Here is a 20,634-nt window from a genome sequence, read left to right as displayed (position 1 = left end):
ATATCAAAACCATTTTAAAGTTCACCATATAGAAATAGGGACGATAAAAAAATTCCCAGCCGCGAGGCTCTTCGCATAGTATGACATTTCACATTTTTAGGCCAAAACATGCATGGCATACCGTACCTATGAAACGCGATAGGTTTTCCGTTTCCCAAAGGATCCATTGAAGGATCACTGCTCAAAACATTTTTGCCGTATCTATTTTGGCATCCGTACGCCGTACACGAAATTACCATTGCGGTTTAGAAACATCAATATTGCCGAAAAGCTGGCGACGCGTAATGACTACCGTACTGCATGGAACTTTTTTGCCATGCATTCAAAATGGTAGCCGTGCGCATGCTGGCCTCGGGCCTCGATTAGGAGTTCGCACTCTAGTGTTTATTTTTACCTCATTGTAATGATGTCATTAATATGGAATTTGTGCGTGAAAGGATTGAGTTGAATTGGCAAAAAAACCCGCGAATGCCTCGATCTCGATGTGATGCAAATCTTCAGAATGAGATGGAACGCGGCAAGTTGAGAGTATGTTTTGTGCCTGACGAAATTGTTGGAGATCAAATTAGAAGTTATCGTGTAAAAGGTAAATAATAATGATGAGGAAAATTAATATTTTAGGAAATCATTCTACTCGCAAGACATTGTGGTATTTTTTTATTTAGATGCAGGAGTCAAGTCTACGCATATTTCTTTCAAAGTTTTTAGGCCGGACTTTCCACTGTGCAGGGTAAAATGCCCGGTGTACTGGTGTGCAAAACCAGATATTCTGGTATGCTGATATCCACCAACAAATTTGCTTTTATCTAGTTACAAAACTCAAACTTCTGCCACTGGACACAATTTTTCTGGGTCATTTATATCCAGACAGAATATCAGTCTTGGATAAGTTTTAAATTACTATAACTACATTTGATTAAAAATTACATTTTTAAGTAGGGTAAAGCTCAACATGCATTTAATTATAGCACAATTTTTAGAGACTGAAACACAATATAGAATACTCTGCATCACATAATTTTAAAATAAGCAATAGTTGTTTAATTCTCCCTAAGCAGTCAAAGTAAAGATTACCATGTTCATTTAAGATCCTTTAGTATGCCACACCAACAACCTTACAGTTGTGCAGGGGCTGTATGTAAGTCCAAAATTTTGAGTTCCTTCTCAGTTTCTGTCATTCCATTTTGTTATCAAACATACCTTTGTTTTAGCTTAATCAACTGTGATCGTAGTAACAAGCTTATTTGAAGCAGGTTTATACACTGTAAATGTATTATTAAAATGAATCCCCTATTGTAAACCATAGATATAATTTGTCCTGCTGAACTATCTTGAATCTAGTGAGCAAAGAAAAAACACTAATCAATTTTCTATTTGATATTTTCTTAGAATGTACACTAAAAGAACACAATGATGAAGATACACTTCCAATGAAAAGATCAAGAGGAAAAGATTCTGTCTCTACACCAAGAGGTAATTAATTTTCTTAAGCAATAATGCATCAAGTGTTATTTTGTTTAATTAGTAATTGGACTTCTATGTCTATTATGTAAGTCTTCTTGTGTAAGTTTACCAATGTAATTTGCCAATAAGACCTTGTGTCAAAATTTAAGGCTGTTTCACAATGTTAACTAGAGAACTAGTAGACCCAGTATGGTTGTAGCCATAAGTAGCAATGTTTAATTACTTTTCAGCATGCAATCTTTGTGTGTTTGATTACTTTATGCTCTACCTTTTTGGAAAAATATAAGCTCTGTGATGCATAATGATAATAACTGAGCATCACACTGTCATATCAAACTGTCAAAAATTTCAGCAGAATTCAGGGTTTCACTGGCCTTTTCAAACTGATTTTCTTGTAGAATACAATAGTATACAATAATTTTTGTAACCTACTCCGCAGGCCTTTCCCTGAGACGAAGGCTATAATACTACAAATAATTAAAGTGAGAAATGTTACACCATGCTGTCAAATAGAAAACAATTTCTTTTCAAGTCAATACATATAAACTAGGCATTCGCAAAAACGCCACATTTAACCTGCAAAAGCAAACAAAACTTTTCTGTATTCCAAAAAAGTTATGTTCCTCTTCTGTCTCGTTTTGAGGAGTTGTAATACATCATTTAAAGGTAGTAATACACACAAAAATGCCTTCTTCATCTGAATAGTGCTTATAGAATTAGCAAGGAAATGTATGTTTGCCTTTGTAAATACCCAAATATAAAAAAATTAACAACAGTTCAGCAAGGGCTAAATAGCCCACACAGCCAAACTGGCAAGGGCTTTTTATAGCCCATGTTGTATTTTTTCCCGGAGAGGCCTGCTACTCCATGAAATATCTGTTGGCAGCAGTTTTAAGGCATCCATCACCCCTGCAAGGATCCAAAATTTTGTCTGTCAGTCGAAAGTGATGTTTTATGAAATGTATGATAGGAATCAAATTTTGCAAAACATCATAAAACATCATAAAACATGGTGGCCAAACAAACAAAACATGTTTTATGCAACAGTTTTGGATGAAGTTTTATTTTGATGTTTTATTCGTTTGGCCAGGGCTTAAGGTTAGTGTTTCACTGACACTCACAATTGTATATCAGTAAGTATTGATTTAAATTTTTGAATAAATATGAGCAATACTCAAGTATTTAAATTTTTCTGAAAAAACATACCTAATGAAAGTAGAAAATTTCCTTGGACTGAAGTTACTGTTGACAAGAAGCCTTTTCTAACAAAAATAGTTAAAGCCTGTTGCTTCTCTTCAAGAAAATGTTGTATGCTTGCTATCGTGAGATAAGTTTCAAAGGGGAGCACTGTTAATTTTTCCTGTTATACTGTTGGCAAAAATTTGGCGAGCTGACAAAGAATTATAAGTTTAATACCTCTTGAATATTTTTTAATTTTTTCTTTTTTATTAGATTCAATTGTATTTAGAAATGTGTTTTGTCATGACTGATTATTTTTAGATACATTCATACATACGTTTTGTGCATATTAGGCAATAAAAAGCGGTGGCTTATTAAGACATGGGTGGATATGTTCACCTATTGCTTATGTTAATAATCACTTAACAGTGCAATATTTTTTGTTAGGCACAGCTACAAGGATTGAAAAAAAGGTTAGCAAATTATTCCACTTTTTAATACATTTTGTGTGATAATACATTACTAGCTGTGTAGAACAGGGCAGTAATAATATGCAAAGAATTTCCTTTAATTATCTGATTTATTATCTTTTTTGCTAAATAAACTTAAATACTGTAAAGGTTTAGCCTTGTATCATTGTTCATTCCTTCAGAGTGATGCTTTTGCCCACTTTTATTGCTTTACTGGTCGCCCTTGTACATGTTTGTATATATTGTGTGAAAAAGAAATTAAAAGAACCAAGAGACATAGAAAGCTTAAAGTTGAATGGTAGCTAGCGATCTAGCCCTAAAGTGCTTAAAAATGCTCTTGTGACCTAGTTTAACACTGTTAAAAAACTGCGTTGTTCTCATTATTTTCCTACGAAAATTAGTATTTATAAACAAACATTCGATTGATAGCCTCGGTGTTTTTATCTGTTTGGATACAAGTTTAGATTTAGAATTTTTACAAAATTCACATGCTAGTTTGTGGAAGTCTAACGCTACGAATTTCATTTTTTGGGTAACATTCACTGCTGAACAATAGCCGGCCATATTTCAAAACAGTCAGTTACCTGGATCTTAATAGCAAGATTTTGTTTATTGTGTCTCCTAGTAACGGATAAGTGTATTTATTTCTGTCATTATTATATTTCTTTCCCAAGGAGAAACTGAAGGAAAACAAAACACCAAGCAAGAGCCCGAAATCGCCAAGAACTCCAAGGAAAATTCCAAAGAAGGTAGATTTAGCAAACTCTCTGTTGTTTTTCGGGCCTTTTGTATCTTTTCTTCCATTTGATAAATTTGTAAATTTTCCTTTTTTATAAAGGTCTGTTGTTCCAGCTTTGCTAGAGAACATACGCACTAAGTTATTATCAAGATAGAACCTAGAAAAGCATGTGCGACTATTAGAGATGGCAAACAATTCGATTCTTTCACGTGACACGTCTAAGGGGCGTTTTCTTATTACCCCATTTAAAGGCCGCCGTGAAATTCAATACAATTTTCCTTGAAAATTACGGAAATGTGGGAAATGTCGTACTGAAGCTCTATAGGTTTTAAACGTTTGATGATCAAGAGAAAAGTAAGCGGGACATATTAAATTTGTGCAATTTGTACATATCGTTTGATTTTTTGGGAAATCGATATTACTCTCAAAACGACCAATCCTCCTTTCAGCAATTATATCTGGTATGTGCATGAACTCAACGTGTTTTTTTAGCTTTATATATTCTGCTATATTGTAGCCTGATGTTACGACAGGAGACGGGAATGAACGGCATCTTAGAGAAAGGAAACGCCCTACAGATATCCAAAGTAAGTACGCAGGGTTCTTAAAATTGACTAATATTTTTTATATCAATTTTTAAAACTCCAGCGCTCTTTATCATATAAAGGCACTTAACATTATGTGTTGGCGAAGACCGTTCGAATTTTAAGAATAATTTCATTTTACTTCAAGGGGTAATAGCAACAGAAAACTCTGAAGATGACTCTCAATCAAGTGATGCTAGTGATGACGAAAATCAAGTTGATTATCATGGTGACTCTACAGATAACGAGGTTACGTTTAAAGTCCACGAGAAGACAAAAAAGAGGACTGGAGTTCAAGGATCTACAAAAAAGGAGTATGTTATTGTCTTTGAACGAGGACGAGCAAAATTTGAAAAGCCAAGATTTTAGAACTTGAGGAAAAGATTTTCCCCCTTCAGTTATCATTTTGGTGAATTTCTTTTGGAAATTGTTTCATATGCCTTGAAAAGTTAGCGTGACACAGTCCAGTGAGTATTTCACGGCTGGCCCTGTTTGAAAGCTGTTCTATCGCAAGTGATTTTCCGTGTTAACTGCACTTGTAGAATGATATTTAGAATAAACTTGCCAAATGTTTGCCAATACAATTTACTGTTTGTAGAATAACCTAGGTTTTTGAGAGATATTGACCGTCACGATTTCTAAACACAATGTGTTGACTAAAACGTTTCAGCAGGTTAGGATAAAATATTTTGTCGTTAGACCCCTCATCTTGCTGCCTAACCGTTATATATTATTTTTCTCGGTCAATTCAGACTGTCCGAAGACACGTTAGACCTCGAGTAGAAGCAGAAGAGTCTGATTTCAAAACTAAAATGTTGTAGTTCTAAAATTGTCTTACCCTCATGTTTCAGAGAATTGAAAACACCAGCCAAGGAGTTATCAAGATTGGTATGTATTATCAAGAATCGAAAGGCTTTCTTTACAGCAGTCAAGTGCTTATGAAATCATTATTTCATTATTATACCAGGCAGCAAAATAAGTACTTCATATTTCTATATCTTTTGTCTTTACTGAGAGAACCAAGTCATCATCAGGTACCATCTTCTACCATGACCCTCCAAATGTCTGAGTTTTGGTTTGTTGTCATGGTCATAGAGAAGCAAGAACTTGAACTAGAAAAACCTGAAACAGCTGTTTTTATGTTTTGTTATTATATGTTTCTCACATTATCATGTTCAATTTCCTTTTAAACAATTTCTTTCTTACCAGCTGCTAATGATTAATGTATTTGTTTACGTATTGGAAATACACGTAAATATGAGCACTGGTTGGCATCTGAAAACTCAACTCTTTAATGTACTGCACTGAACTGTGTCTTCACCTAGATTTGACATTATCTTGGCCAATTATATCTTTACCAGAACTTGTTTGGTTGGCTAGCAGATTCTTTGTTTAGTTCTTTTTTTCTATTAATTCTGTTCAGCCATTTCTGTTTAAGTGCAAGTAAGGAAGATAAAATTTGCTGTGTTTTATTGCAGAGAGAAATGGCAGAGGAATATTTTGCTGTGCACCATCAAAAAAAGATAGTGACTTCAGACAGAAACCTTTCGAAATTACAAAACCAAAGAATGACACAAAATGTATGCAAAAACCTTATCCTCTTTAAAGATAAGTCTTAATGCTAGAAGGTATAAATTAACAAGTTCTTAAAGTTTCTCATCTTAGCCACTAACGAACCACAAAAGAAAGACTGATTGGTAATTCAGTTTGCAAAACAATTGTAAGAAGGGCTTTTGGTCACATGTTTGCTGACAAGATTATTTTCTCTGTTTTTTCCTGCTTTGTCTTTTCTTACTAACAACTTATAGACATTGCATCTCAAAAGCCAGTTGCTCGTTGTAAAATGGAAACGAACTTACCGTTGAAGAGAATAATGAAGTCTTTCAATGTTAAAGTATTAAAGACTTGAGCCATTGAAACCCTGCGTGAGAGGTTCGATGTCGGAGAGTCTATTACGTTCCTGACGTAAGCTTTTCTGACATTATCTATAATGTTGTTAATAATCAACCATTCACTTGTTCATGGCAAAATTTCGCTATCCATGAACAGATTGAGGACATCAAACAGTGGCAGACACTTGGTCAAATAGTTGGGGCAAGACTACTGTTTTGATAAGATGACGTCACATTTTCCTATTGTTCAGAACAAAAGACCCTTGTCTCCCAAAATATAGAGAGCGACCGCCTCCTCGCCCCCCTCGCCCCCCCTCGCCCCCTCCCCTGCAGGTGTCCGCCACTGGCATCAAAGGAGAGTGTTGACAGTGTGCTTTGTTGTGAGAATTATGTCATCATAATAACGCGCTGACCGCCACACACCTATGTCATTTTATTGGTCATTTTAAAGGAGAGCGAGCAGAATTATTTTATTTTTGTCATAATTATCAGATGATTTTACCCGTGAACCTTGTTATCTTACAGTAAACTTTTTGTGATATTATAACTGAAAATGAAACTTTACGATGTTTTATAAGCAATGGATATTGAAAATGAATGTCAACGTGGTGGGAAATTTCATTTTCGCTGCCTTCTTTAGCTAGTGGTTTCACTTGCGTGGTAGGAAAATCGTTGGTCGAATTTTCCAATCCTTCTCATTTCCGTCATTGATGTTTCATTTCCCGAATCATAAAATCCAAACTGTTCTCATAAGCATATGATTAGCAGACTGTCTGTCAACGGCAATGCATACATTTTGCAAAATATTTTCCGACTCAGTTTTGATTTTCAACAAAAATGGGATAAATAACACCCTTAGACATCTGTCTCGGCCCTTTAAGACTTTCTACTGAACAAATTTTTGCAAATGTCCGACAAGATTATTGTGCAAGATAGTATCATTAAATCGTTTTGATTTTTGTGATAATTTTTCTGTGTCGTAGGACTTGATTGAACACCTATCAGATGCATCTGGAAGCCATCACAGGGAATGCTCACGGTTATTTAAACAACATGTCGCCCTATTTCCAAAATGGATTTTTCAATTGAGGTAATTTTAGAAATTCCAACTGAAAAAATATCCACGTTTCTTCAAAGATTTATTGACACCCGTTTGCTATGAAAATTATTTATAGCTTATTATAGTGATTGCAACTATATCTTACTGTTTCTTTATTTTCCTTTCTATTTTTAAAGTTTTCACTACTGGTGGACGAGGTAAAAACTGGTCACATTTCTACAAAGGGAACTTACAGAATAAACGGACATTATGAGTCGCGTAGTTAATCTTATGTCCATTAAAGTTTTTCGTTTGGCTACTTCAAAATAAGCACAATTCTTCTAATTCTGTTCGAGTATCATCTTTTGCAAGCTATTCCCAATTTTTCACGAGAATTTGACGTCATTTTTTCTTTAAATTACAATACATTTTTTCGTTACTCTAGACACGGCTTCAACGTTCTTTTACATGGCCTTGGATCAAAGCGAAGATTATTGGATGAGTTTAGAAAACAAATGCTCCCAGATTTAGTCCACATTGTAGTTAATGGATTTTTTCCAAGCTTAAATATAAAAAGTGTGAGCAAACATTTGTGCATTTTATCCGCTTTCATTCTGCTTCTCTCCTTTTTGTTCTTTAGAGAAGGCACGTAATTCTGAACACCTTTTATATCCACTCTGAATTCACTTTTCAGTTTCCTTCATTGATTTCACCCTTTTATCTTCTATCTGCATTTACCTCACGTTCTTAGATATGATGTCATTTTAAACGATATGATAATATATTTTTGCGATCAACCTCGACTCCGTGTCATATCCTCTCCATCTCCCTTCCTTCTATTCGTGTCTCCAGTTGCCACTGGCTAATAGCATGATTTTCCTTTATTGAGAGAGTGTAATAACCACACAGATAATAGTGTTATACTCCACTTCCATGATGTCATATCCTCCTTTTCTCAGATTTTGAATATGATTACTGAAGACATTATCAAGTATAACGGAACTTATAAAAGTTTGACCGACCAATGTGATGTTATCAAGGCGGAGTTTAACACAGGTGACAACACTTTGTATAAGATACATTCTATATCATCTCTACATTTCTCTTTATACAGGATTTTGTTTTCTGCTAGAAATTCTTTTTTCAAGTGCTCTCCAACATGCACTTGATAACATATCTTACAAATTATTTAAAAGGCGTGAAAACTTCAATTTCATGAACACAAATAGCAAGAAGGAGGGGGGGGGGGGATTGCCTAACATTTTTATATATAGAATATATGGAATAATGTACAAGTTTAAATAGTTTAAATACGAGCAAAAAGTTTAAATACAGTGTTCAGACAACGATGCAATGTTATGTATTTTCCTGGACCAATGACTGTCACACAGAAACCTCTCTAGTTAGTAGTTTCTTTCTATTCAGAGCAATGCTGCATTCACTTCTTGGCAATTTTAATTTAATTTAACTGTACAAGCTATTAAAATCTTTTAATATGGTGTCAGGATGGCACAATGGTTTGGGTCGTGGTCTACGAACCAAAGGGTCTGGGGTTTGAGTCTCGACATTACCAAACTTTCAGCCAGAGTGATGGGAGTCGCAAGCTCTCTGCAATTCCAGGCACGAGGTGTGATCACATCGAGAGGAAGAACCAGGACACTGCTCATAAAGCAAAGCTCGTCAGTGTCCTAAAAACCATGTTCGGACACATAACACCAAAGGCTGCCATTGAAACATACCATCATTACAAATGTATATGTTTAACATTGAAATTTAGATTATTTATAAAAGATCTTTTTTGTTTCATAGAAGATGCAAAAGAGCTGTTTCTTATCATACACAACATCGACGGGCCAATGTTGCGAAATACAAAGGTATTCCAGCTTGCATGCCTTCTACTTGCCTTTCCCACTCAACCCATTGAGTGGCTTTCTTTAAATCAAGATAAGCAAAACTTCATATAAAAATGAGGAAAATCACCTGAGTTTTACGGCTAATCTGCTGAGTTTTTGAAATCCGCCTTATTTTGCCTCTTTTGATGATTGTTGCTCTTTTCGACCAGCTCCTCTATCTTCACGTCACAATTTCCCTTCTGCTTTCGGCTCGATAAAATCTTTTAAGTAGATTGATGTTGCTTCATCAGTAGGTATACAAAAAGCTGGGAGTATGCGCTCATTGTCTTGGAAATAAGCGACGAAGAAATTTAGATTTTAATAATAGTATTGTTTTGAAGGTGGAAATTGTTTTTGATATTTTTCAAATTCCACATAGACATGCATCAAAAAGATATATTCATTTGCAACTCTTATCATTTGTAAATTAAAGAATTAAGTCAGCGTTGAATTTGATTTTACAACCTTTTATAAACCTGCCAATCTTGAAATGCTTAATTTGTTCATTGATTATCGCAAAACTACAACTTTTCGGCCCTTTGATTTCACTGTCATAGTTGAACCCCTAGGAATGCAATCATATAAAACATTACTAGCTAAGTAAAATGCAATCCTGCAATTTCTCAAAAGCTTTAGAAGTTAATTCTGGTCGATCTTATACCTTTGGATCAAAGATGAAACAGGCTCGACCCAGGTTACTTTAAACAGGCTAAATTTTGTAGTGTAAACGGGATTTAAGGCTGCGTTTTAGGTCCACTTAAGTAACAAATAAAGGATTTTACATTTAAGAGAGAATCCGTTGTCCGTAGGTTTTCATTTTCAATGTTCTGCCCAGAGGAAATTTTTTGCTGATAATTTTGCCGTTCTTATGCGCTTTTGCTGTTATCGAAAGTCTTAAAAATTGTTTTGTTTTCTATTTACAGGCACAGAATGCTTTGTCGTATCTTGCATCGTCATCAAAAATCCATATCATAGCGTCAACAGACCATATAAATGCTCCAATAAGTTAGTTTCTTTTTTCCATCTTTTAGTATATATCTATAAACAGAATTTCTGCTTAACGCTACATAAAACTATTCTGCTTTTCCAGCGATGCTCACAAAAGAGTGGGTAAGTGATGACATCACAAAAGCGTGTTTTTGCAATTTCAAATTTAGACCATAAAAATTTCGAAGTACACCTTATGATGCTTCTAATTATTCAAAATCATTCAAATGAGGCGTTACTACTCTAACAGTTGGACTCACATCGTTTAGTAATACTTTGAATGTGAAAATCGTCACCTGTCTCAGTGTCTCTATGTCTCTGTGTTTTTTTATGCCAGGGTCTGAGGCGATCACCAGATTAGCTGAATGTTCTATTCTAGCAGATAATCCCCGCCACCTCTTTTACTGCTAAGGGCTTGTCTTTCTTATTCAGATCTGGCAGTTTTTTAAAGCTGTGTTTTAGAGCTGAGATGGGTACTTTTTCGGTCTAAGTTGTAATCAACCCACGCAACAAAACAATAAAAATATCTTTTGCTCGAAACAACATAAAATGCCTTGATTACGTTCCCAACATCAATTGAAGTGTTTTGGATGGATTTTAACCTACTACTTTGAAGAAAAGATCCTAGTTATTTTTCAAAAAATCAGTGACCACAGAAGAAAGTATTGAAAATAAAGTTTGGAGAAATCTCTTTGTAAAAAGCCAGATATCTTTGCTGCTCTATCTAATGGTTTCTTCAGAGTTTGACGAGGCTACTTTCCAGCTTCCTTTGTTCCTCCTCTCCATGAGTTATGTTTAGAACAGACTCACATAAGAAGATTCAATTGAAAGAGTTATTTTCTTTTCTCACAGTCTGGGATCAGAACCGGTCTAGTCGCTTCAACTGGCTTTGGTATGACGTAACAACATATGATCGATATATAGAGGAGACATCATTTGAGAATTCATTGCTAGTGCAGCAGACAGGCTCATTGGCTCTGAGCTCATTAACACATGTTCTGCGAAGCTTAACGCCTAATGCAAGAGGGATATTTAAGCTTCTTGTTCAATATCAGCTCGACCATGATGGAGATGGGTACTATACTGGTATGCCTTTAAGCACGTATCCTTACTTCTGGTAGTCATTGAATTTGATTACAAATTTTGTAAACAAAGCTTGAATTACGCCTACTAGACAGATTTTTAGAGACATACCTGTCTGTACGGGGAGGCAGTTACCCCATATGCATGTAGCTACTGGTCATTAGTTGAAAGGGTAATCAAGGGCCTAAGTCGCACTTTAAATTTCTGACTACAAGCTGAACTGGATACATGATTTCTAGTGTCGTATTTCAGCATCAGCTATCAAATTGTTAAGCTAACAATAGATTCTAAAGCTTTGATAAATACAGTAACATGTATAATATAATAGGCAATTATCAACATCTTCTTTTACTTTTTCATGAACTGCTATTGAATACCGTTATGTGACGTGTTTTTATATTTCCAGGGATGCCCTTTGGAGACCTTTATCAAAAGTGCAGGGAGAACTTCCTGGTTAATAGTGACTTGACACTGCGAGCCCAGTTGACTGAATTCAAGGATCACAAGTTGATCAAGTCCAAAAAGGTATGTTTAAGATACACGTCTATATAAGTAATTTATAATTACCCAGACCTGTTGTCAACTATTGGATGTATTTCTGATAAAATTATGGGACAATTTTAGAGACTGGATCATAAATATCTCGAACCTTCGGCAATCCCTGTGTTTTTTGCTGCTATTAGCATTGAACTGTACTTGAAATATGCCGTTTATATGGGGCGATTTCTTTTCATTTTCTTTTGAAATATCTATTGATATACACCAAAGGTAAATTCAGCTTTAATGCAAGTTTCTAACAGATGTCACTGACTTTGTACAGGGCGTTTGTCCTTCTCAGAGTTGTCCGGACAAATTACTTTTATTAAGCTTTCAGAGTTTTATCAATCGTTTCAACTAGACGAGCAGATTTCGTGAAGTTCTCTTCAGCTTGTTTTGCAAGCCGTCAGTTTGCAATTTTAGGCCATGTACACCCGCAAGGCGTGATTAATTGAATTTATGTAGCAAAAAGGAAACACCGCAATGCGACGATAATGATCAACAATAAATACACGTAAATTGGTGAAGGCTTATATTTCGCAGCCTGCTACCGTGACTTTTTCTTTATTCACACAGTAATTGAATTTGCTAAATGCTGAGACGCAGTCCCTAGTTAGGTTTCTCGGGTGGTGGGAATGCTCGTGCCATAAAATCAGTGTCGAAAATATATTTTTTATTTTTTAAAATGTTTATTTTAAATTGAAGTGAAGATAATTAAACCTGTTTTTCATTTTAGGGTGCAGACGGAGTAGAAACTCTCTCCATTCCATTAAACTCATCAAACTTAAAACAGTTTATGGAAGACAACGAGCTTTAGGTAAAATCTTTTGTAAATTAGTATTTGTAATTAAGAAAATGATTTGCCGTTACCGGCCGAAGTCCTTTGCTATTTCAATGGCCCGCTGATGACAAATATAATATCTAAGACTTTTTAAATTATCATTTCAAATTGTGTTGCTTTCACCAATAAATGCCTTTCTGCTTCTTAATAACTGACAGCATCCTTAGAGAGATGCGGACAGCTGTCCTTCTTTGAAAGAGAAACATGGCCCCGTTTACTTGGGAGCTATTGCGTAACGTTCCATATTGTTTTGTTCCAAAATGTGAAACGCTTAGGGATCGTGTTCACACCGGAGCACTTTTAATCGTTCTGTTCCGTTTACAAAGTTGGAGCGCTCTCAAAAGTATTACGAAAAGTCAAACGGTACCCAGTCGGAAGACTTACACGTCGGTCTGTCACCACAAGTTGACACGTTAGTAAGCAATTTTGGATTAGGCCGTCAAACCGCATAAATAGCAAAATCCTACATGCCCCTTCATTGGGATAGCTATAATTTTAGGGGTAACTTTTAATGTACAAAATGTAACTTAGAAAACAAAAAGCTTATGTTTTTTATCTTAGATTCCGAGAAGGTTATGCTAATTCATGTAAACCCACAAGTCATCTTTTTATTAGATTTATCGTTAAAACAGCCTCAAGTATTTTACTATCTAGGTTATCCTAAAAAATCAGGTGTTTCTGAGGCTTGTATTTGTCATCGTCACTATCCCCCTATAGAGCCAATAAAGGAACCGCCATCTGATATTTTAAAGAGCCGAAGTCAAAGAATCGATCTTTGGTGCGGAGTTAAGGTAATTTTTCTGCAAACTGAAAGAATTTTTTTTATCCATAATCCTGGCCAAAAGGTTAGTGGACTGGAGAAAAAACCACTTAGATTGCAATTTTACCCCGAAAATGTTATCAACCCCCCCCCCATCCATTACAGCAATGTTGGTTTTTTGAGAAGTACCCAAGTAACAGCAATCAAAATAAGTAGAAATAAGCGTATCAACATTGACTGTAGGGTGTGGGAACGTAATTTTTCAAAAAGACTTCAATTTGCAAGCCAGTCCAATAACTTTTGGCCAGGATTGCAGGTGAACACAGGTACGTATACAGGCTCGTGCACATTGTCACTTAAGAAATAACAATTGCCCATTAAACCCAAGAGTAAACGGGAGACTACGATGAGTTCATGGCAACTGCATCTCTCTTTGTTTACATTTGCTTCTTTTTCACAACACTTTATTAGTTCTCCACTAAGTTATCTGTAAAAACTGCTTAAATACTTGCTTTATGCTTCTTCGCGAGCTTTCAAAACCGTTACATCTGCTAAGTTAACAAAACTGCCTTTCAAGCTAATCTCTAATTCAAATCTTGGACTGGGCTAGCCTTAGGTACAAAACAATAATAAATAGAATTCTTGGTGGAAAGGTAGATGAGAGGGATATACCACACTGAGGATCATCGGGAGTTGGGATGTCTCGCAAACAGGGCCATCAGACCACAGAGAGGTAGAGTGATTGTCGATCGAATAGTGATTATCTTTTATGGATATCAGCCACAACATAATTTGGAATTCTGGTTTTAACACAAGTTTTTTCCAAATTCTAGTCTCTAGGAAGAGAGGTGGAAAATCGACTTTTCTTTCCATTTGCGTGGGTCTGAGAGCCTTTTCGCTTACCCAATAGCTTTTTAAGGTTGTGACAAGGGCATAGAAGGCAAACAAGATAAATAATGTTTATTAGTGAAAAATCTTGTGTCTATCTGTTTATCTTCTGTCTAACTTTACCATTTTTGCGAGTGTCACAAAGTCATTATTTCAATCACTTCAGCATTTACAACCTTGAAAATGGTGTAATGCAAGAATTGTTAAGTGCTTTAAGACGAACTGGCATCGTAACCTGATCAATATGACCCGAAAAATAAATCATTGAAATTATGATTTGTACCATATGAGTGATAACAATGAATTTCCAGTGCAGCTTCCACTCTTGCATTATGGGTATATGATACAGATCGGCTTGAATCTTAACGGCAATAGTATTGAAAAAAAAGTCAATCGAAGCTGCCACACCTATTCTCGTCAACGCCTGGTAGAATAGCTCGTACCCATTGTATCTTTGACCGCTGGTTTCATCTCGCATGTAATAATACATTGTTATGTATACAGATGAGCAACTCAGTATTACGGCAGATGTTTCAGTCACCATGCCTATCAGGGTCTGATCAGCGAGAAACACTGGAGAACTTGTAGTTTCTCGCTTGAGGACAAATTTTGTAATCTTGTTGCGAATAGGCAAGGCAAGTTTATCAAATACGTTGAGAATACCATGGACAATACTGATGGCTACAAACCCAACGAAGTTTTCGTTACTTGCTTGTACCATTCGGGCAACTAATGTTGTTGAAACCTGAAGGCTAATAACTAGCATCGTTCCGTTTTCAAAGCATTTATATTTGGCCAAGTTACCAATTATTATGTTTGTAATGAATTTGGGGATGGCGAAGATGACTGGCAAAAGAGAGCACATAAATGTCTTAATTGATTCGCTCGTTTTGTGATACATTGTAAGGAAAATATGATTAAACAGCAGTGACAGTACTATTCCTGTAATAAACTGTGTACTGAGTTTTGAAGACATCAGAAATACATCCAGCTTGCTTTTTGGATTCTTCAAGTATTGCATTGCAACTTTAGAATGATTTAGAAAAATAATACCAAAAAATATTATGTTGCCAACTATCGTTTGCCATCCTTGACCATAAATGCCGTATGCGAAAAAGAAAAGCCTGAAAATGACATCGACACTTGCTGCGATTACATTCCAGTATGGTATGGTCATCTTTTTGGTGGCTGACCATGATATCTGCGGGGCCAGGCAAGATAACGACCAGAACTGGATGAAAAACGCCTCAACAACCTCAGTGGTTAAACGCATTCGCTGAAATGCCACTGGAATATCATCCCATGATTTACCAAAGCAGTATGAGCTTAAATTCAAGTCGAGCCACCAAATAAGGACTGCAATTAAACCAGCAAAAGTGGCATTTATAGCAGTCGTTTGCATGCCCAGATTCAGAAAGGTTAAAATGGAACGGCACAGTTTAGGCGATGGTCTGTCGGCCTCGGTTTCAGTTTCGGGCCTCTCGGCTTTCTTGCGCCCTAAGAGCGGATTTGTTTCACAGTCTCCAACATCCACGATATATTGCGACTTTGCAGACAGCGTTTTCATAATTATTTTCAGCTATCTGTTTTTGTATCTGCAATTAACAAAAAAATATAAAATTGGATCCTATTTAATTGTCACGGGAAGGGAGGGGGGGGGGCGGCAGTACTTATTGGAATAGAATACATATATATATCTATATATATAAATATATATATATGTATTCAAAAGCTCTAGACTGTAATGTTTTTTAAAAAATTTAAATAGATGATCAGTAAAAAAACAACTTGATTAACGTTTCGCAATATGCTTCTTCAGAATAACCTTCACTTACATTTGGAGCGTAAAATAAGGAATACAAAACAATAGGACAAAAGAACACATTTTACAAGCAAGGACAATATCCTTGCTTGTTGCAAGCAAGCAAGGACAATATCAATTGTCCTTGCTTGTAAAATGTGTTCTTTTGTCCTATTGTTTTGTATTCCTTATTTTACGCTCCAAATGTAAGTGAAGGTTATTCTGACGAAGCATATTGCGAAACGTTAATCAAGTTGTTTTTTTACTGATCATCTATAAATATATATATATATACATATATATATATAATCATAAGGCAAATGCTGACAGGAGGAAAATTCTTTCCACAAGGGTTCTGCCCAATTGTATGGTACCACTCTTGGTCGGAATCGAACTCCAGTTTAATGCTTCAAAAACCCCCGCTCATTCCACTGAGCCAAACGGCCCAATGAGATTATGTACCACGATTGTTCTTTGTGTCATTTACACAGACATTACGTAATGTCTCAAAAATTTCGTGTTTTTAGAATGTATTTCCGGGTTTTTTTTTGAATTAATTTATAGACGCGCCAAATAATATGATCTATCCAAGGGTGTCCAAAGTTTTCTTAGTGTGGGCCAAATGCAGAAAAATTAGCTAAATGGCCGGGCCACACACTACAGGCAACACATTGACACGATAATGCGATGTGTATTTCTAAACTCAAAATACATTTTTGTGAAATTGGAAATAAATATATTTCTGTAGTTTGAAGGAATATGTCCTCAGTGGAAACAGCGATGCTGTGTTATAAGGCCTGCTGATAGGTCAACAGAAGTTTGTTGGTTGATACACGAAGGACTGCACAGACATGACTATTCGTCTTCTGGTTCATAGTCTGCTTTTGTTCAGATTTAGGGGAGAAAATGTTTAACCAAAAAGGCTCATCATTCTATTTGCTTGGCGTATTGTGAGAGGAAACTTGTATGTAAAAGAAATTTTTATGACCATTTGTTCGTTGTTATCACCATTTGGTTATCACATACAAATACCACAATGCATCGCGCGCTAACCGAAAGATGGGAACGGGGAATTGATATCTATTCTACAAGAATAGTACGCAATGCTGTGGAGTCTTTGTCCTATGGTCTTTGGTTTAGAATACTAGGGCAAGGTCTGTGGTTTCATAGCGTTTCTGTTCCCTCTGGTTGATGTAGGAGTATTTATTGGCTCAACATAGCGTGGGTATGACTTGCCTGGTGAAGCATTATTTTCAAGAGTGCTGTTCGCTTTTCCCAAAACATACAAAAACTAACCCATAAAGCCTTAATTTTTCCTTTTGCGAAAATTTGCTTTTTTCGGTATAAACCTGATTGTTTTAGTCTCTTTCTCCAGCATCATGAAAATTTCTCATATCTTTGGACATATTTTCTGCTATTAACGTTTTAATTCTTTTAGGTAGGACTGGTGCATCGGCTTATAGTGGGCAAAAATACTTTTGTTGTCCATTCCCTCCCTAATATCATGTATATTTTGGGTTGTTGTGTGTGTAACTACTATAGTTACCTCTTCCTGTTAGAGTTGGTAGGTTGAGCAATTTGCACCGTAGCCTCAACGATTGACTTCTTGATGTTTATGACATGTTGTTCTGAGTAAGCACCTCTGCTGTATAACTTGCATTGCAACCTCTGCCTCGAGTTAAAAAATTAATCTTCATTAGATGTGAAGTCACTTTCCCATTCACTGTCGCTTTCTGCTTCAATTTCATTTTCCTCTGCAGTCTGCACTTTCTTCATGCTCCATATAATCTTCCGTGACGTAGGAAGCATCTGGAAGGTGGGGGCACAGGAACTTAAGGGCACTTTAATCAAACTCTTTGTTCTAAGAACCGCGCCCAAACATGCATAAAATTTTCTTAGAAAAGTGAAAATAAAATATAGAACTAATGCCTTATAGAATATTAAGAGCGTTAAAATTATTTCTAATATTTACAAAAAAATATTGTCTTCTTACGTTTTGTCTTCTTTTGCTATCTCAGCTATATCTAATTTATCTGTTCTGTGATTTGTATATTAAGAATAAGTAAATTGTTACATCTCTTCTCAGTCATTGTTCTCCTAAGACAAGAATTCAATCTACTTTGGACCGAAAATAATCTTTCTGCTGGAGATTCACACGTAGAGGCTGATAGATAAATATTGGTGTGCATCTGGAAGTAGCATCTGTACACTCCGCGTCGAATTTAAGTGCCCAGCAAAATTATTTCTTTCTAGAATCGTCAACTTTCGGATAATCCCTAAAGGGTTCCATCAGCCTGCTTTGAGGCAATTAGGACCATCTCCTGAACAAGACCACGCGAGATTCGGTAGCCCTGTGGGAAAACTGAAAGAAGAGGTCTCCTGCAGGCAAAGCGAGCAGAAAATTTCTGTGACCATGCCCTTTAGATAAGCTCAAATAGATTTCAGAATATTTCTTGCAGTCATTTCCTTGCAATCGGTTGAAACTTTTCAATATTCTTTAGACATACTTTCGTTAACTTTTGATTGATTCCATTCATTACTTTTTTGGGCCCCCTAGACCCTGGAAAACTCAGGCAATTTGGTCTCTAGACAACGAAATTCGCCAATGTCGAAATGTTAAATGCCCCTTCAGCCATTCTTTGATTATCAGGTTCGATGAGGATGTTCCCTTTTGACTTCAATAAACATACATGTGCGCCCGGCATTATTTCTCAGCAAAGTCCACTGCAAACAGAGACGGGCAAAGGGAAGGGAGGTCCTTGCAGGGTAAGACAGAATGTGAGTAAATATCACTTGTTTCATATTTCTTGAAAATCCAAGGCACAATCTCTATTATTTCGGTGGTAAAAGGCACGTTTTTAAAATTTTGAGAGCACTTTTTAACATTCATGAATGTTTCAAGAAAGCAGTGTCTCAAGAAGAATTTTTTCAAATTCACCTGATAACAAAATGCTGACATTAGGAAATACTGAATATGTTTATATCAATTGAAAGAGGTCTTTGAGATATTGCATTTCATGCAAGTTGGATCGTCATATATCGAATAACGATCAAGCTATGACCATTTAAACCCTGGAAATTTTAAAGGTCTCGTGATTACAAAAATGCTGACTTAAACAGATATTGAATATGTATCTATCAATCGAATTTCAATGCAAGTGTCTAAAAGCAATGCAGTCTAACTCGGACGAAATAAGTACAGCAAGGAAAGGACCAAAGAAACTGAGAGGGCCTTCAAGAAACAAAGGAACAGATGCGTTAAACTTCTACGCGAAACTAAACGCAACTATTACCAAAATCTTGATCTCAAAAATCTCGGTGACAGTCGAAGGTTTTGGAGAATTGTAAAGCCTGTCTTTTCTGGTAAATGACAAAGTTGTTTCTGATGGTAGGGCTGTTGCTGATATCTTTAATGATTATTTTGTAAACATTGCAGGCTCTCTTGACATTGCAGACGCTGATTTGAACTTATTATTAACGGATGGTAGTGATGATCCAGTTGATATCGCAGTGAGAAAATAGTTTGCATCCAAGTATTAAAAGAATACAAGAGAGTTTTCATCATTCTCAGATTTTTGAATTTACACCCGTTTCAGTAGTGGATGTAAACAATCAATTAGAAAGATTAGATCCAAAGAAAGCAACTCCTTTAGAGAGTATCCCAGGTAAAGTCCTGAAAGAAAACTCAGATATCTTTCTACCTTACCTGACAGATACTTTAAATTTGTGCCTATCAGAAAATTATTTTCCTAACAAGCTAAAAGATGGAGATGTTTCTTCACTTTTTAAAAAGGATGATGCTTTCTTTAAAAAGAATTACAGGCCAATTACTGTCTTGCCAGCGAGTTCAAAAATCTTTGAACGACTATTTTACGACCAGGCAATGCCCTTCGCTGGAATTTTTTGTCGTCTTTGCTTTGTGGCTTCAGGAAAGGCAACAACACACAGCACGCTTTACTAAGATTGTTGGAACTTGTAAAATGACCCTAGACAAGGGTGGCATTGCAGGTGCTTTATCGATGGATCTATCCAATACCTTCGACTGAATAGACAATAATTGTTGATAGCAAAATTGCATGCCTATGGTTTTGGTAGAGGTGCCCTACTCATGATTCACAGCTATTTGTCACAAAGGAGACAACGAGTTTGAATTAATGGGTCATTTAGCACTTGGAAAGTAGTTCAAAACGGAGTCCCACAAAAATCAGTGTTAGAGCCTCTCTTATTCAACGTTTATATGAATGACCTTTTTCTTTTGATGAATAGATCCGAAATATGCAACTATGCAGACGATACCACTATCTACATATGCGAATCTGAGGTCAAAAATGTCATTGGCGAACTAGAACAAGATGCCATCCAACTATCAACCTGGTATCCTGAAAACTATATGAAATTAAATGCGGACAAATGTCATTTTATGATTTTGGCGAGAAGAAAGAAAAGATGATATTAAATGTAGGAATGGCGGTAATAGA

General features: G+C 35.9%; 2 protein-coding genes across 3 annotated transcripts; one reads left to right on the top strand and one right to left on the bottom strand.

Moving 5' to 3' along the window:
- Positions 1 to 394: 394 nt before the first annotated feature.
- On the top strand, positions 395 to 20,560 carry LOC135682434 (origin recognition complex subunit 2). 2 transcript variants are annotated; one of them, XM_089113032.1, is made up of 17 exons: positions 395 to 586; positions 1,390 to 1,473; positions 3,091 to 3,116; positions 3,788 to 3,862; positions 4,370 to 4,439; positions 4,585 to 4,750; positions 5,288 to 5,324; positions 5,915 to 6,016; positions 7,312 to 7,418; positions 7,813 to 7,945; positions 8,327 to 8,423; positions 9,177 to 9,241; positions 10,183 to 10,264; positions 11,099 to 11,332; positions 11,736 to 11,854; positions 12,603 to 12,683; positions 20,423 to 20,560. In XM_089113032.1, exons 1-16 carry the CDS (start codon positions 418 to 420, stop codon positions 12,681 to 12,683), a joined length of 1,647 nt encoding a protein of 548 aa, XP_088969158.1. In that variant the 5' UTR covers positions 395 to 417; the 3' UTR covers positions 20,423 to 20,560. The 2 variants fall into 2 exon arrangements, with proteins under 2 accessions (XP_088969158.1, XP_065053391.2); XM_065197319.2 differs by lacking the exon at positions 20,423 to 20,560 and having other exon boundaries at positions 12,603 to 15,780.
- On the bottom strand, positions 14,525 to 17,829 carry LOC135682435 (uncharacterized). The gene is made up of 2 exons (XM_065197320.2): positions 17,703 to 17,829; positions 14,525 to 15,950 (listed from the first exon to the last, which is right to left on the bottom strand). The coding sequence occupies exon 2, from the start codon at positions 15,920 to 15,922 to the stop codon at positions 14,525 to 14,527; it is 1,398 nt and encodes a 465-aa protein (XP_065053392.2). The 5' UTR covers positions 15,923 to 15,950; positions 17,703 to 17,829.
- Positions 20,561 to 20,634: the final 74 nt, after the last annotated feature.

This window comes from Rhopilema esculentum, chromosome 16 (assembly GCF_057945365.1).
Source record: "Rhopilema esculentum isolate cy_ngs chromosome 16, ASM5794536v1, whole genome shotgun sequence".
NCBI classification, from domain to species: Eukaryota; Metazoa; Cnidaria; class Scyphozoa; order Rhizostomeae; family Rhizostomatidae; genus Rhopilema; species Rhopilema esculentum.
Note: the sequence above shows the minus strand (reverse complement) of the source record. Positions and strands in the feature narration are given on the sequence as shown.